Source organism: Somniosus microcephalus, chromosome 12 (genome assembly GCF_052327205.1).
Source record: "Somniosus microcephalus isolate GS21.2 chromosome 12, FLI_Smic_1.0, whole genome shotgun sequence".
In the NCBI taxonomy this organism is placed as follows: domain Eukaryota; kingdom Metazoa; phylum Chordata; class Chondrichthyes; order Squaliformes; family Somniosidae; genus Somniosus; species Somniosus microcephalus.
The window spans coordinates 172,026,064-172,042,510 of record NC_140998.1 but is presented as its reverse complement, the minus strand read 5'-3'; the positions used below and the strand labels follow the sequence as shown (position 1 = coordinate 172,042,510).

At 56.6% G+C, this 16,447-nt stretch overlaps 1 protein-coding gene across 1 annotated transcript; it reads left to right on the top strand.

Annotated features, from left to right (window-relative positions):
* The first annotated feature begins 6 nt into the window (after positions 1 to 6).
* Positions 7 to 16,214, top strand: ccdc32 (coiled-coil domain containing 32). Its single transcript, XM_086003838.1, has 3 exons — positions 7 to 363; positions 5,780 to 5,936; positions 15,632 to 16,214. The coding sequence occupies exons 1-3, from the start codon at positions 126 to 128 to the stop codon at positions 15,774 to 15,776; spliced, it is 540 nt and encodes a 179-aa protein (XP_085859964.1). The 5' UTR covers positions 7 to 125; the 3' UTR covers positions 15,777 to 16,214.
* The last annotated feature ends 233 nt before the right edge of the window (positions 16,215 to 16,447 follow it).

Here is a 16,447-nt window from a genome sequence, read left to right as displayed (position 1 = left end):
CCCTGTCGGCGTGAGATTGATCATGTTCTTTTTGCCCCAGCAGTTTCCCTGCTTTGAGTCTAGATGATTCCTGCGAGGAGTCTTGCTGACTGACTGACGCTAGCTGTCGTTTGGGAGTGTGTGCAATGGATGCGAGTAACACGGAGTCTGGCGATGATATCTGGGACCGGATATGTTCTAGACTGCCAGCTCACGCACGGGATGGGATTGAAGACTACCTGCCGGAATCTTTCTCTGAAATATTTAGCCCAGTTCCAGGGATGGTGCTTGGCATGGATTCGATGAGCACTGATGAGGATCGCGCAGAAGGTGTCAATCCTTGGGCTCCCCTGGCTGATTCACACCAATATTTAGCAGCATTGGGTAAGTGTGCGATTCAAAGCTTTTTATTCCAGACCCCCAGGACCCCTGTGCCCTGCCAGGACCATGGGGAGAGAATCTGTTCCAACACTCAGTGCTCTGATCAGCGCGGGGAGACCAGAAACTTAACTGGACCAGCCACTGTAGCTACAAGAGCAGGTCAGAGGCTGGATATTCTGCAGCGAGTGACTCACCTCCTGACTCCTCAAAGCCTTTTCACCATCTACAAGGCACCATCTACAAACCCGCGACCTCTACCACCTAGAAGGAAAAGGGCAGCAGGTGCATGGGAACACCACCACCTCCAAGTACCCCTCCAAGTTGCACACCATCCTAACTTGGAAATATATCACCATTCCTTCATCATCGCTGTCAAAATCCTGGAACACTCTACCCAACAGCACTGTGGGAGTACCTTCACCACACAGACTGCAGTGGTTCAAGAAAGCGGCTCACCGCCACCTTCTTAAGGGCAATTAGGGATCGGCAATAAATGCTGGCTTTTTTTTAAAGTGCACAGTGGGTGGTCTAGCCTCTGAATCCCTCCATGGGCAACATAGCCATGTGCCCTAGCCCATCCTAGTCCGGTGGGGATCCAAAACACAATACACAGTCACCGACAGACCCAATACTGGCACACAGTCCCACACCCTCACTGACAGTCTGTGTACTGTCATGTACTGTGTGTAGCAGTCTAGTAGTCAAAGGAAGGGTGGGGCCAAAAAGGAGATATTCTTATGGAGGCAGAGGGCATGGCTATGGTACTAAATGAGTACTTTGCATCTGTCTTCACTGGAGAAGAGGATGCTGCCAATGTCACAGTAAAGGAGGAGGCAGTAATGATATTGGATAGGATAAAGATGAGGTACTTAAAAGGTTGGCAGTCCTCAAAATAGAAAAGTCACCCGATGGGATGCATCCTAGATTACTGAGAAAAGTTAGGGTGGAAATTGCAGAGGTTCTGGCCACAATCTTCCAATCCTCCTTGGATATGGGAGTGGTGCCAGTGCACTGGAGGATTGCACATGTTACATCCCTGTTTAAAGAAGGGGAGATGGATAAACCTGGCAACTACAGGCCAGTCAGCCTAACAATGGTGGTGGGGAAACTTTTAGAGACAATAATTCGGGACAAAGTTAATTGGCATTTGGAAAAATATGAACTAATAAATGAAAGTCAGCATGGATTTGTTAAAAGCAAATCATGTTTGACTAATTTGATTGAGTTTTTTGATGAAGTAACTGAGGGTAGTGCGGTTGATGTGTATATGGACTTTCAAAAGGCGTTTGACAAAGTACCACATAATAGACTCCTTAGCAAAATTAAAGCCCATGGGATTAAAGGGGCAGTGGCAGCGTGGATACAAAATTGGCTAAGGGACAGAAAGCAGAGAGTAGTGGTGAACGGTTGTTTTTCAGACTGGAGGGAAGTGTGCAGTGGTGTTCGCCAGGGGTCGGTATTAGGACCACTGCTCTTTCTGATATATATTAATGGCCTGGACTTGGGTATATGGAGCATAATTTCAAAGTTTGATACGAAACTCAGAAATGGAGTAAGCAATGAGGAGGATAGTAACAGACTTCAGGAGGACATAGACAGACTGGTGAAATGGGCAGACACATGGCAGATGAAATTTAACACAGAGAAGTGTGAAGTGATTCATTTTGGTAGGAGAGGCCATATCAAACAAATCAAATCAAATCAACTTTTATTGTCATTGTTAGTGCACAAGTGCAGTACAACGAAATGTAGGCTTGCGGCTCCCGAGAGTGTACATTTGGATTAAGACATTTAAACATTCAACATACATTTGGCTTGTAGTATATTAACATAAATATAACCATATAAAGTGCATTGGCAGATGTGCAGGCTTTAGCGTTTATTTGTGGAGTTCAGTAGGATGACAGCCCTGGGCTGGACTAAATGATACAATTTTAAAGGGGGTGCAGGAACAGAGAGACCTGGGGGTGTACGTACACAAATCGGTGAAGGTGGCAGGACAAGTTGAGAAGGCTGTTAAAAAAGCATATGGGATCTTTAGCTTTATTAGTACAAAAGCAAGGAAGCTATGCTAAACCTTTATAAAACACTGGCTAGGCCTCAGCTGGAGTATTGTGTTCAATTCTGGGCACCGCACTTTAGGAAGGATGTCAAGGCTTTGGAGAGAGTGCAGAAGAGATTTACTAGAATGGTACCAGGGATGAGGAACTCAGAGTCATAGAGTTATACAGCACAGAAAGAGGCCCTTCGGCCCATCACGTCCGCACCGGCCATCAAGCCCTATCTAATCTAATCCCATTTTCCAGCATTTGGTCTGTAGCCTTGTATGCTATGGCATTTCAAGTGCTCATCCAAATGCTTCTTGAATGTTGTGAGGGTTCCTGCCTCTACCACCCTTTCAGGCAGTGAGTTCCAGATTCCAACCACCCTCTGGGTGAAAAAGTTTTTCCTCAAATCCCCTCTAAACCTCCTGCCCCTTACCTTGAATCTATGCCCCCTTGTTATTGACCCCTCTACTAAGGGGAAAAGTTCCTTTCTATCCACCCTATCTATGCCCCTCATAATTTTGTATACCTCAATCAGGTCCCCCCTCAGCCTTCTCTGCTACAAGGAAAACAACCCCAGCCTGTCCAGTCTTTCTTCATAGCTGAAGCGCTCCAGGTAACATCCTGGTAAATCTCCTCTGCACCCTCTCCAAAGCAATCACATCCTTCCTATAGTGTGGCGACCAGAACTGCACACAGTACTCCAGCTGTGGCCTTACCAGCGTTTTGTACAGCTCCATCATAACCTCCCTGCTCTTATATTCTATGCCTCGGCTAATGAAGGCAAGTATCCCATATGCCTTTTTAACCACCTTATCCACCTGTTGTGCTGCCTTCAGGGATCTATGTACATGCACACCAAGGTCCCTCTGATCCTCTGTCTTTCCTAGGGTCTTACCATTCATTGTGTATTCCCTTGCCTTGTTAGTCCGTCCAAAATGCATCACCTCACACTTTTCAGGGTTAAATTCCATTTGCCACTGTTCCGCCCATCTGACCAACCCATCTATATCGTCCTGTAGCCTGAGGCTTCCCGCCTCGCTATTTACCACCCCACCAATTTTCGTGTCATCTGCGAACTTACTGATCATACCTTTTACATTCACATCCAAATCATTAATGTAGACCACAAACAGCAAGGGACCCAGCACCGATCCCTGTGGTACCCCACTGGACACAGGCTTCCAGTCACAAAAACAACCTTCCACCATCGCCCTCTGCCTTCTGCCACTAAGCCAGTTTTGGATCCAATGTGCCAAGGCACTCTGGATCCCATGGGCTCTTACCTTCCTGACCAGTCTCCTATGCGGGACTTTATCAAAAGCCTTACTGAAATCCATGTAAACCACATCCACTGCACTACCCTCATCCACACACCTAGTCACCCCCTCGAAAAATTCAATCAAATTGGTCAGACATGATCCTCCCTTGACAAAGCCATGCTGGCTATCCCTAATTAATCCCTGCCTCTCCAAGTGGAGACCAATTCTGTCCCTCAGAATTTTTTCCAATAATTTCCCTACCACTGATGTTAGGCTCACTGGCCTGTAATTCCCTGGTTTATCCCTACTACCCTTCTTGAATAATGGTACTACGTTAGCTGTTCTCCAGTCCTCTGGCACATCCCCTGTGGCCAGAGAGGTTCTGAAAATTTGTGTCAGAGCCCCTGCAATCCCCTCCTTTGCCTCACATAGTAGCCTGGGGATTTATCCACTTTTAAGCCTGCTAAAACCGCTAGTACCTCCTCCCTCTTGATGCTAATATGTTCAAGTATATTACAGTCCCCCTGCCCGATTTCTATGTCCACAGCGTCCTTCTCCATAGTGAACACAGATGCAAAAAATTAATTTAAAACCCCACCTACATCCTCTGGCTCTACACACAGTTTGCCACTTTGGTCCCTAATGGGCCCTACTCTTTCCCTAGTTATCCTCTTGCCCTAAATATACTTATAATAAAACACCGTAGGATTTTCCTTTATTTTGCTCGCCAGTGTTACTTCATGGCCCCTCCTCGCTCTCCTAATTTCTTTTTAGGTATCCCCCTGCACTTTTTATACTCCTCTAGGGCTTCCTCTGTCTTTAGTCCTTTGCATCTGCCAAAAGCCCCCCTTTTTTTCCTAATCCATTCTCGTATATCCCTTGACATCCAAGGTTCCCTGGGCTTGTTGGTCCCACCCTTGACCTTTACGGGAACATGTTGCCATTGTACTCTCTCAATTTCCTTTCTGAAAGACTCCCATTGCTCCGTTGTGGATTTTCCTTCAAGTAGCTGATCCCAGTCCACATTGGCCAGATCCTGCCTTATATTAAAATCGGCTTTCCCCCAATTTAGAACCTTTATTTCCGGTCCATCCTTGTCCTTTTCCATGACTACCTTAATTCTCACCGAATTATGGTCACCGTCACCAAAGTGCTCACCTACTAACACTTCTACCACTTGCCCGGCCACATTCCCTAGAATTAGGTCCAGTACCGCCCCCTCTCTTGTAGGACTTTCTACATGCTGGCTCAAAAAGCTCTCCTGGATGCACTTTAAGAATTCTGCACCCTCTAAGCCTTTCACACTCTGACTATCCCAGTTAATATTGGGGAAGTTGAAATCCCCCACTATAATTACCCTATTATTTGCACACTTCTCTGAGATTTGCCTACATATCTGTTCCTCTATCTCCCCCTGGCTGTTTGGGGGGCCTATAGTACACTCCCAGCAAAGTGCTAGCCCCCTTTTTGTTTTTAAGTTCAACCCATATGGCCTCATTAGAGGAACCTGTTAATATATCATCCCTCCTTACAGCAGTAATTGTCTCCTTAATTAATATTGCGACACCCCCTCCTCTTTTACCCCCCCCCCCCCCCCTCTGTGGAGAGACTGGAGGATCTGGGGTTGTTCTCCTTAGAGCAGAGAAGCTTAAGAGGAGATTTGATAGAGGCGTTCAAAATCATGAACGGTTTTGATAGAGTAAGTAAGGAGAAACTGTTCCCATTGGCAGAAGGGTCGGTAACAGAGGACACAGACTTAAGGTAATTGGCAAAAGAACGAGAGGCGACATGAGGAAACATAATTTTACACAGCGAGTTGTTGTGATCTGGAATGCACTGCCTGAAAGGGTGGTGGAGGCAGATTCAATAATAACTTTCAAGAGAGAGTTGGATAACTACTTGCAGGGAAAAAATTTACAAGGCTATGGGGAAAGAGCAGGGGAGTGGGACTAATTGGATAGCTCTACCAAAGAGCTGGCACAGCCACGATGGGCCGAATGGCCTCCTGTGCTGTGTGTTTCTATGATTCTAGCTGGTGCAGTCTGTGTACTGTCTTGTACTGTGTGTAACTGGTGCAGTCTGTGTACTGTCTGGTTTATGTTTTTCCAACAGAAAATCGCCTGAGAAAATTGAAGGGTCTGAATGAGGAACCGAGTTCGAAAGAGATGCTCCGAAGCCTGTCACAGGCAAAGAAGGAATGCTGGGATCGGTTCCTACATGAGCAGTACAGGTCTGATGTGTACAGCGATGGATATGAGATGGACCAGAGGTAACGTGTGGTCTGCAGTAACCTAAGGTTACAAAATATTACAAAGTATTACAAAATAAACAGACACGTCTCAATTCCCCATGCAGAGACTGCTGGGAGCATGTTCCTCTGCTAGATCCGTCTTTCCCAGGACCGAGGGATGAAGCAGATGGTGGGGGGGCTAATACTTGTCCCCCTCCCCTGGTAGTGACTCATTGACGTTGGGAAAGCACTGATGAACATTTCTAGTTGTATATTTTGAAAACAGCCACAACAACTCGACGCCCCCCCCAACAGAGCACAGGGTGACACTCCAAATCTGATGCTCCTAGATTCCCGGTTCGCTGTGGGCCGAATGACCAGGGAGTATTTTATGTCACAGGATTTAGGATGGTCAACGCCAGGGCATGGTGTTGACCGGGATTTCCGCCCCACCCTGATCCACGCTGGGATTTCCGCCCCACCCTGATCCACGCCGGGAACTCCGCCCCACCCTGATCCACGCCGGGAACTCCACCCCACCCTAATCCACGCCGCGATCTCCGCCTCAACCTAATCCACTCCGGGACCGCCACCCCACCCTAATCCACTCCGGAACCTCCGCCGCACCCTGATCCACGCCGGGATCTCCGCCCCACCCTGATCCACGCCGGGACCTCCGCCCCACCCTGATCCATGCCGGGAACTCCGCCCCACCCTGATCCACGGCAGGAACTCCGCCCCACCCTGATCCACGCCAGGAACTCCGCCCCACCCTCATCCACACCATGATCTCCGCCCCAACCTGATCCACTCCTGAACCTCCGCCCCACCCTGATCCACGCCGTGATCTCCGCCCCAACCTGATCCACTCTGGGACCTCCGCCCCACCCTGATCCACGCCGTGATCTCCGCCCCAACCTGATCCACTCTGCAAACTCCACCTCACCCTGATCCACGCCGTGATCTCCGCCCTAACCTGATCCACTCTGGGACCTCCGCCCCACCCTGATCCACGCCGTGATCTCCGCCCCACCCTGATCCATGCCGGGAACTCCGGCCCACCCTGATCCATGCCGGGAACTCCGCCCCACCCTGATCCACGGCAGGAACTCCGCCCCACCCTGATCCACGCCAGGAACTCCGCCCCACCCTCATCCACACCATGATCTCCGCCCCAACCTGATCCACTCCTGAACCTCCGCCCCACCCTGATCCACGCCATGATCTCCGCCCCAACCTGATCCACCCTGGGACCTCCGCCCCACCCTGATCCACGCGGTGATCTCCGCCCCAACCTGATCCACTCTGCAAACTCCACCTCACCCTGATCCACGCCGTGATCTCCGCCCTAACCTGAGCCACTCTGGGACCTCCGCCCCACCCTGATCCACGCCGTGATCTCCGCCCCACCCTGATCCATGCCGGGAACTCCGGCCCACCCTGATCCACGCTGGGAACTCCGCCCCACCCTGATCCACACCGTGATCTCCGCCCCACCCTGATCCATTCCAGGATCCAAGGCTCACCATGATCCACGCCAGGAACTCCGCCTCACCCTGATCCACACCATGATCTCCGCCTCACCCTGATCCACGCCGGGAACTCAGCCCCACCCTGATCCATTCCAGGATCCAAGGCTCACCATGATCCACGCCGGGATCTCCGCCCCACCCTGATCCACGCCGGGAACTCCGCCCCACCCTGATCCACGGCAGGAACTCCGCCCCACCCTGATCCACGCCAGGAACTCCGCCCCACCCTCATCCACACCATGATCTCCGCCCCAACCTGATCCACTCCTGAACCTCCGCCCCACCCTGGTCCACGCCGTGATCTCCGCCCCAACCTGATCCACTCTGGGACCTCCGCCCCACCCTGATCCACTCTGGGACCTCCGCCCCACCCTGATCCACGCCGTGATCTCCGCCCCAACCTGATCCACTCTGCAAACTCCACCTCACCCTGATCCACGCAGTGACCTCCGCCCTAACCTGATCCACTCTGGGACCTCCGCCCCACCCTGATCCACGCCGTGATCTCCGCCCCACCCTGATCCATGCCGGGAACTCCGGCCCACCCTGATCCACGCTGGGAACTCCGCCCCACCCTGATCCACACCGTGATCTCTGCCCCACCCTGATCCATTCCAGGATCCAAGGCTCACCATGATCCACGCCAGGAACTCCGCCTCACCCTGATCCACACCATGATCTCCGCCTCACCATGATCCACGCCGGGATCTCCGCCCCACCCTGATCCACGCCGGGAACTCCGCCCCACCCTGATCCACGCCAGGAACGCCGCCCCACCCTGATCCACGCGGTGATCTCCGACTCACCCTGATCCACGCCGGGAACTCCGCCCCACCCTGATCCACGCCAGGATCTCCGCCTCACCCTGATCCACGCCAGGAACTCCGCCCCACCCTGATCCACGCCAGGAACTCTGCCCCACCCTGATCCACGCCGTGATCTCCGCCTCACCCTGATCCACGCCGGGAACTTCGCCCCACCCTGATCCACGCCGGGATCACCGCCCCACCCTGATCCACGCCGGGATCACCGCCCCACCCTGATCCATGCCAGGGTCTCCGCCCCACCCTGATCCACGCCAGGATCTCCGCCCCACCCTGATCCACGCCGGGATCACCGCCCCACACTGATCCACGCCGGGATCACCGCCCCACACTGATCCACGCCAGGAACTCCGCCCCACCATGATCCACGCCGGGATCTCTGCCCCACCCTGAACCACGCTCGTAACTCTGCCCCACCGTGATCCACGCCAGGATCTCCGCCCCACCCTGATCCACGCTCGGAACTCTGCCCCCCCTGATCCACGCCAGGATATCCGCCTCGCCCTGATCCACGCCGGGAACTCCGCCCCACCCTGATCCACGGCAGGAACTCCGCCCCACCCTGATCCACGCCAGGAACTCCGCCCCACCCTCATCCACACCATGATCTCCGCCCCAACCTGATCCACTCCTGAACCTCCGCCCCACCCTGATCCACGCCGTGATCTCCGCCCCAACCTGATCCACTCTGGGACCTCCGCCCCACCCTGATCCACGCCGTGATCTCCGCCCCAACCTGATCCACTCTGCAAACTCCACCTCACCCTGATCCACGCAGTGACCTCCGCCCTAACCTGATCCACTCTGGGACCTCCGCCCCACCCTGATCCACGCCGTGATCTCCGCCCCACCCTGATACATGCCGGGAACTCCGGCCCACCCTGATCCACGCTGGGAACTCCGCCCCACCCTGATCCACACCGTGATCTCTGCCCCACCCTGATCCATTCCAGGATCCAAGGCTCACCATGATCCACGCCAGGAACTCCGCCTCACCCTGATCCACACCATGATCTCCGCCTCACCCTGATCCACGCCGGGAACTCCGCCCCACCCTGATCCATTCCAGGATCCAAGGCTCACCCTGATCCACGCCGGGATCTCCGCCCCACCCTGATCCACGCCGGGAACTCCGCCCCACCCTGATCCACGCCAGGAACGCCGCCCCACCCTGATCCACGCCGTGATCTCCGCCTCACCCTGATCCACGCCGGGAACTCCGCCCCACCCTGATCCACGCCAGGATCTCCGCCTCACCCTGATCCACGCCAGGAACGCCACCCCACCCTGATCCACGCCGGGATCACCGCCCCACCCTGATCCACGCCAGGAACTCCGCCCCACCCTGATCCACGCCGTGATCTCCGCCTCACCCTGATCCACGCCGGGAACTTCGCCCCACCCTGATCCACGCCGGGATCACCGCCCCACCCTGATCCACGCCGGGATCACCGCCCCACCCTGATCCATGCCAGGGTCTCCGCCCCACCCTGATCCACGCCAGGATCTCCGCCCCACCCTGATCCACGCCGGGATCACCGCCCCACACTGATCCACGCCAGGAACTCCGCCCCACCATGATCCACGCCGGGATCTCTGCCCCACCCTGAACCACGCTCGTAACTCTGCCCCACCGTGATCCACGCCAGGATCTCCGCCCCACCCTGATCCACGCTCGGAACTCTGCCCCCCCTGATCCACGCCAGGATATCCGCCTCGCCCTGATCCACGCCAGGAACTCCGCCCCACCCTGATCCACGCCAGGAACTCCGCCCCACCCTGATCCACGCCAGGCACTCCGCCCCACCCTACCCTGATCCACGCCAGGAACTCGGCCCCACCCTGATCCACGCCAGGAACTCCGCCCCACCCTGATCCACGCCAGGAACTCCGCCCCACCCTGATCCACGCCAGGCACTCCGCCCCACCCTACCCTGATCCACGCCAGGAACTCGGCCCCACCCTGATCCACGCCAGGATCTCCGCCCCACCCTGATCCACGCCAGGAACTCCGCCCCACCCTGATCCACGCCAGGAACCCTGATCCACGCCAGGAACTCCGCCCCACCCTGATCCACGCCAGGAACTCCGCCCCACCCTGATCCACGCCAGGAACTCCGCCCCACCCTGATCCACGCCGGGATCACCGCCCCACCCTGATCCACACCAGGAACTCCGCCCCACCCTGATCCACGCCAGGAACTCCGCCCCACCCTGATCCACACCGGGATCACTGCCCCACCCTGATCCACGCCAGGAGCTCTGCCCCACCCTGATCCACGCCAGGAACTCCGCCCCACCATGATCCACGCCGTGATCTCCGCCCCACCCTGATCCACGCCGTGATCTCCGCCCCACCCTGATCCACGCCAGGATCTCTGCCCCACACTGATCCACACCATGATCTCCCCCTCACCCTGATCCACGCCGGGAACTCCGCCCCACCCTGATCCATTCCAGGATCCAAGGCTCACCATGATCCTCGCCGGGATCTCCGCCCCACCCTGATCCACGCCGGGAACTCCGCCCCACCCTGATCCACGCCAGGAACGCCACCCCACCCTGATCCATGCCGTGATCTCCGACTCACCCTGATCCATGCCGGGAACTCCGCCCCACCCTGATCCATTCCAGGATCCAAGGCTCACCATGATCCACGCCGGGATCTCCGCCCCACCCTGATCCATGCCAGGAACTCCGCCCCACCCTGATCCACGCCAGGAACTCCGCCCCACCCTGATCCACGCCAGGATCTCCGCCTCACCCTGATCCACGCCAGGAACTCCGCCCCACCCTGATCCACGCCAGGAACTCCGCCCCACCCTGATCCACGCCGGGATCACCGCCCCACCCTGATCCACGCCAGGAACTCCGCCCCACCATGATCCATGCCGGGATCTCCGCCCCACCCTGATCCACGCCAGGAACTCCGCCCCACCCTGATCCACGCCGTGATCTCCGCCTCACCCTGATCCACGCCGGGAACTCTGCCCCACCCTGATCCACGCCGGGATCACCGCCCCACCCTGATCCATGCCAGGGTCTCCGCCCCACCCTGATCCACGCCAGGATCTCCGCCCCACCCTGATCCACGCCGGGATCGCCGCCCCACACTGATCCACGCCAGGAACTCCACCCCACCATGATCCACGTCGGGATCTCTGCCCCACCCTGAACCACGCTCGTAACTCTGCCGCACCGTGATCCACGCCAGGATCTCCGCCCCACCCTGATCCACGCTCGGAACTCTGCCCCACTCTGATCCACGCCAGGAACTCCGCCCCACCCTGATCCACGCCAGGAACTCCGCCCCACCCTGATCCACGCCAGGCACTCCGCCCCACCCTACCCTGATCCACGCCAGGAACTCGGCCCCACCCTGATCCACGCCAGGACCTCCGCCCCACCCTGATCCACGCCAGGAACTCCGCCCCACCCTGATCCACGCCAGGAACCCTGATCCACGCCAGGAACTCCGCCCCACCCTGATCCACGCCAGGAACTCCGCCCCACCCTGATCCACGCCAGGAACTCCGCCCCACCCTGATCCACACCGGGATCACCGCCCCACCCTGATCCACGCCAGGAGCTCTGCCCCACCCTGATCCACGCCAGGAACTCCGCCCCACCCTGATCCATGCCGTGATCTCCGCCCCACCCTGATCCACGCCGTGATCTCCGCCCCACCCTGATCCACGCCAGGATCTCTGCCCCACCCTGATCCACACCATGATCTCCACCTCACCCTGATCCACGCCGGGAACTCCGCCCCACCCTGATCCATTCCAGGATCCAAGGCTCACCATGATCCTCGCCGGGATCTCCGCCCCACCCTGATCCACGCCGGGAACTCCGCCCCACCCTGATCCACGCCAGGAACGCCACCCCACCCTGATCCATGCCGTGATCTCCGACTCACCCTGATCCATGCCGGGAACTCCGCCCCACCCTGATCCATTCCAGGATCCAAGGCTCACCATGATCCACGCCGGGATCTCCGCCCCACCCTGATCCATGCCAGGAACTCCGCCCCACCCTGATCCACGCCAGGAACTCCGCCCCACCCTGATCCACGCCAGGATCTCCGCCTCACCCTGATCCACGCCAGGAACTCCGCCCCACCCTGATCCACGCCAGGAACTCCGCCCCACCCTGATCCACGCCGGGATCACCGCCCCACCCTGATCCACGCCAGGAACTCCGCCCCACCATGATCCATGCCGGGATCTCCGCCCCACCCTGATCCACGCCAGGAACTCCGCCCCACCCTGATCCACGCCGTGATCTCCGCCTCACCCTGATCCACGCCGGGAACTCTGCCCCACCCTGATCCACGCCGGGATCACCGCCCCACCCTGATCCATGCCAGGGTCTCCGCCCCACCCTGATCCACGCCAGGATCTCCGCCCCACCCTGATCCACGCCGGGATCGCCGCCCCACACTGATCCACGCCAGGAACTCCACCCCACCATGATCCACGTCGGGATCTCTGCCCCACCCTGAACCACGCTCGTAACTCTGCCGCACCGTGATCCACGCCAGGATCTCCGCCCCACCCTGATCCACGCTCGGAACTCTGCCCCACTCTGATCCACGCCAGGAACTCCGCCCCACCCTGATCCACGCCAGGAACTCCGCCCCACCCTGATCCACGCCAGGCACTCCGCCCCACCCTACCCTGATCCACGCCAGGAACTCGGCCCCACCCTGATCCACGCCAGGACCTCCGCCCCACCCTGATCCACGCCAGGAACTCCGCCCCACCCTGATCCACGCCAGGAACCCTGATCCACGCCAGGAACTCCGCCCCACCCTGATCCACGCCAGGAACTCCGCCCCACCCTGATCCACGCCAGGAACTCCGCCCCACCCTGATCCACACCGGGATCACCGCCCCACCCTGATCCACGCCAGGAGCTCTGCCCCACCCTGATCCACGCCAGGAACTCCGCCCCACCCTGATCCATGCCGTGATCTCCGCCCCACCCTGATCCACGCCGTGATCTCCGCCCCACCCTGATCCACGCCAGGATCTCTGCCCCACCCTGATCCACACCATGATCTCCACCTCACCCTGATCCACGCCGGGAACTCCGCCCCACCCTGATCCATTCCAGGATCCAAGGCTCACCCTGATCCACGCCGGGAACTCCGCCCCACCCTGATCCACGCCAGGAACGCCACCCCACCCTGATCCACGCCGTGATCTCCGACTCACCCTGATCCATGCCGGGAACTCCGCCCCACCCTGATCCATTCCAGGATCCAAGGCTCACCATGATCCACGCCGGGATCTCCGCCCCACCCTGATCCACGCCGGGATCTCCGCCCCACCCTGATCCACGCCAGGAACTCCGCCCCACCCTGATCCACGCCAGGAACTCCGCCCCACCCTGATCCACGCCAGGATCTCCGCCTCACCCTGATCCACGCCAGGAACTCCGCCCCACCCTGATCCACGCCAGGAACTCCGCCCCACCCTGATCCACGCCGGGATCACCGCCCCACCCTGATCCACGCCAGGAACTCCGCCCCACCATGATCCATGCCGGGATCTCCGCCCCACCCTGATCCACGCCGGGAACTCTGTTCCAGCCTGATCCACGCCGGGAACTCTGCCCCACCCTCATCCACGCCAGGAACTCCGCTCCACCCTGATCTATTCCAGGATCCAAGGCTCGCCTGATCCACGCCGGGATTTCCGCCCCACCCTGATCCACTCCGTGATCTCCGCCCCACCCTGATCCACTCCGTGATCTCCGCCCCACCCTGATCCACTCCATGATCGCCGCTCCACCCTGATCCACGCCGGGATATCCGCCCCACCCTGATCCATACCCGCGATCCAAGACTCTCACACCAAATTTATACACACATGCACCAATAAACACACATGCACCAATAAACACACACACACCGATCATAGAAACATAGAAGATAGGAGCAGGAGTAGGCCATTTGGCCCCTCGAGACTGCTCCGCCATTCAATGAGATCATGGCTGATCATCCAAACTCAGTACCCTGTCCCTGCTTTCTCCCCATATCTCTTGATTCCTTTAGCCTTAAGAAATATATCTAACTCCTTCTTGAATATATTTAATGAATTGGCCTCAACTGCCTTCTGTGGCAGAGAATTCCACAGGTTCACCACTCTCTGGGTGAAGAAATTCCTCCTCACCTCTGTCCTAAATGGCTTACTCCTTATCCTTAGACTGTGACCCCTGGTTCTGGACTCCCCCGCCATCGGGAACATCCTTCCTGCATCTAGCCTGTCTAGTCCTGTTAGAATTTTATAAGTTTCAATGAGATCCCCTCTCATTCCTCTAAACTTTGGCGAATATAAGCCTAATCGACCCAATCTCTCTTCATACGTCATTCCTGCCATCCCAGGTATCAGTCTGGTGAACCTTTGCTGCACTCCCTCCATGGCAAGAACGCCCTTCCTCAGATAAGGCAACCAAAACTGCACACAATACTCAAGGTGTGGTCTCACCAAGGCTCTGTACAACTGCAGCAAGACATCCTTGCTCCTGTACTCGAATCCTCTCGCTATGAAGGCCAACATACCATTTGCCTTCTTAACCGCCTGCTGCACCTGCATGCTTACCTTCAGCGACTGGTGCATAAGGACACCCAGGTCTCGTTGCACTTCCCCTTTTCCCAATCTATTGCCGTTCAGATAATAATCTGCCTTCCTGTTTTTGCCACCAAAGTGGATATCCTCGCATTTATCCACATTATACTGCATCTGCCATGCATCTGCCCAATCACCCAACCTGTCCAAATCATACTGGAGTTTCTCGGCATCCTCCTCACAGCACACACGTCCACCTAGCTTTGTGTCATCTGCAAACTTGGAGATATTACATCTAGTTCCCTCATCTAGATCTTTAATATATATTGTGAATCAATGTTCCCTTTAATTTTTTTTTGGGTGCACGGCCCATTCAAAATACCGCACATGCGTGGTTTTTCCCATTTAAAAGCCGGTGAGCTGGCTGCGCGGGACCTCCAGAGCAATGCGGGCCACACAGCTTAAAGGGAACACACGCAGGCGCATGCGCACAGATATATACACACGCATGCACAAATATGCTCAACGAGTGGCTTTAAAGCCCGGTGGGGATGATAGCATAGGAATGGGCTACGTCCACTGGGAGTACTGGGCCACCAGAATTAACCCTGCTGTTGCCGGTCCCTTCAGCTGGTTTTACAAGGAGGTGTAAGCTGTGGAATTGATGTTGCTCCATTACACGGTTAGGGTTTTTGTGTTTCCATTCAGTAACAGAAGATTCCCGGTCCGTAGCACTCTCTGTACGTTTAGGAGGTCCTGTCTGCATCCAGTCCGGTCTGTGACCACCTCCTTTATTCCTCCAGTGCCATTGACCATTTCAAGCGGTGGCTGCAGCCGGAGAGAGTTCCGGTCAGCGCAGAGGAAGTTCAGTATCTGATTGACCCCGAAGGACGGTCTGCCAGCCAGGAGGAGCCAGAGAGTGAGAGCTGCTCAGCCTGTGAGCAGTAACAACCCGCAACGCCCGCTGCACCCCGTGCCCTGCCGAAACTTCCAGCTGGCTGTGTGGAGACCAGACCCGCGCTGAACGTTACCCGAACACTGAGACATTGAACTGCTTAACGTGACATTGAGCGCCTGCTGTAAGTGCGAATAATGAACCTCGATGATCCCAGCAGCTGAATCCAATCCTTTAATGTTGTCTTATGTGTATTTTAAAATTGGAGTCACGCGGGAGTTTTCCTCGGGGCCTCTCCCACTCCACCAACGTAAGTGGCCGTAATTGCCATGACCTGGTGGCATGTGAGAGGCCCCGAGGACACTCCTGGCAGGGGTGGGGGATGGGGCTCGGTGTTCCCTAACCCGATGATCTGTGTACCCTTCAGTACATTAATGTACCTGTACCATAGAGAATAACAGACTGCTCCATGTCGAGAGGTTTGCACTCAAGGATGCCCATCTCGTGCTTCACTGATCACAGTATCCGTTCAACAGCACACATTCTCTCTGCTTCTCCCACCTCCTCAGGAGCAGTGTCTAAACTATTGCAGGTTTTATACAGAGGCTGGCGGTCACCTTTCAGCCCATCAAAAGTCGGTCTGCCTGGGCTCCTCCACTTCAGATTATAAAGTGAATTAAAACTGGGCTCAGCTTTCAGCCCCACAGCTCTCCTGCCCTTCTGT

Excerpts from the sequence above, each read along its gene's own strand:
- ccdc32 (XM_086003838.1), top strand. The coding sequence starts at position 126 with ATGGATGCGAGTAACACGGAGTCTGGCGATGATATCTGGGACCGGATA. Across the intron at positions 364-5,779 it reads CCAATATTTAGCAGCATTGG|AAAATCGCCTGAGAAAATTG; the intron begins GTAAGTGTGCGA and ends TTTTTCCAACAG. Across the intron at positions 5,937-15,631 it reads GGATATGAGATGGACCAGAG|TGCCATTGACCATTTCAAGC; the intron begins GTAACGTGTGGT and ends TTATTCCTCCAG.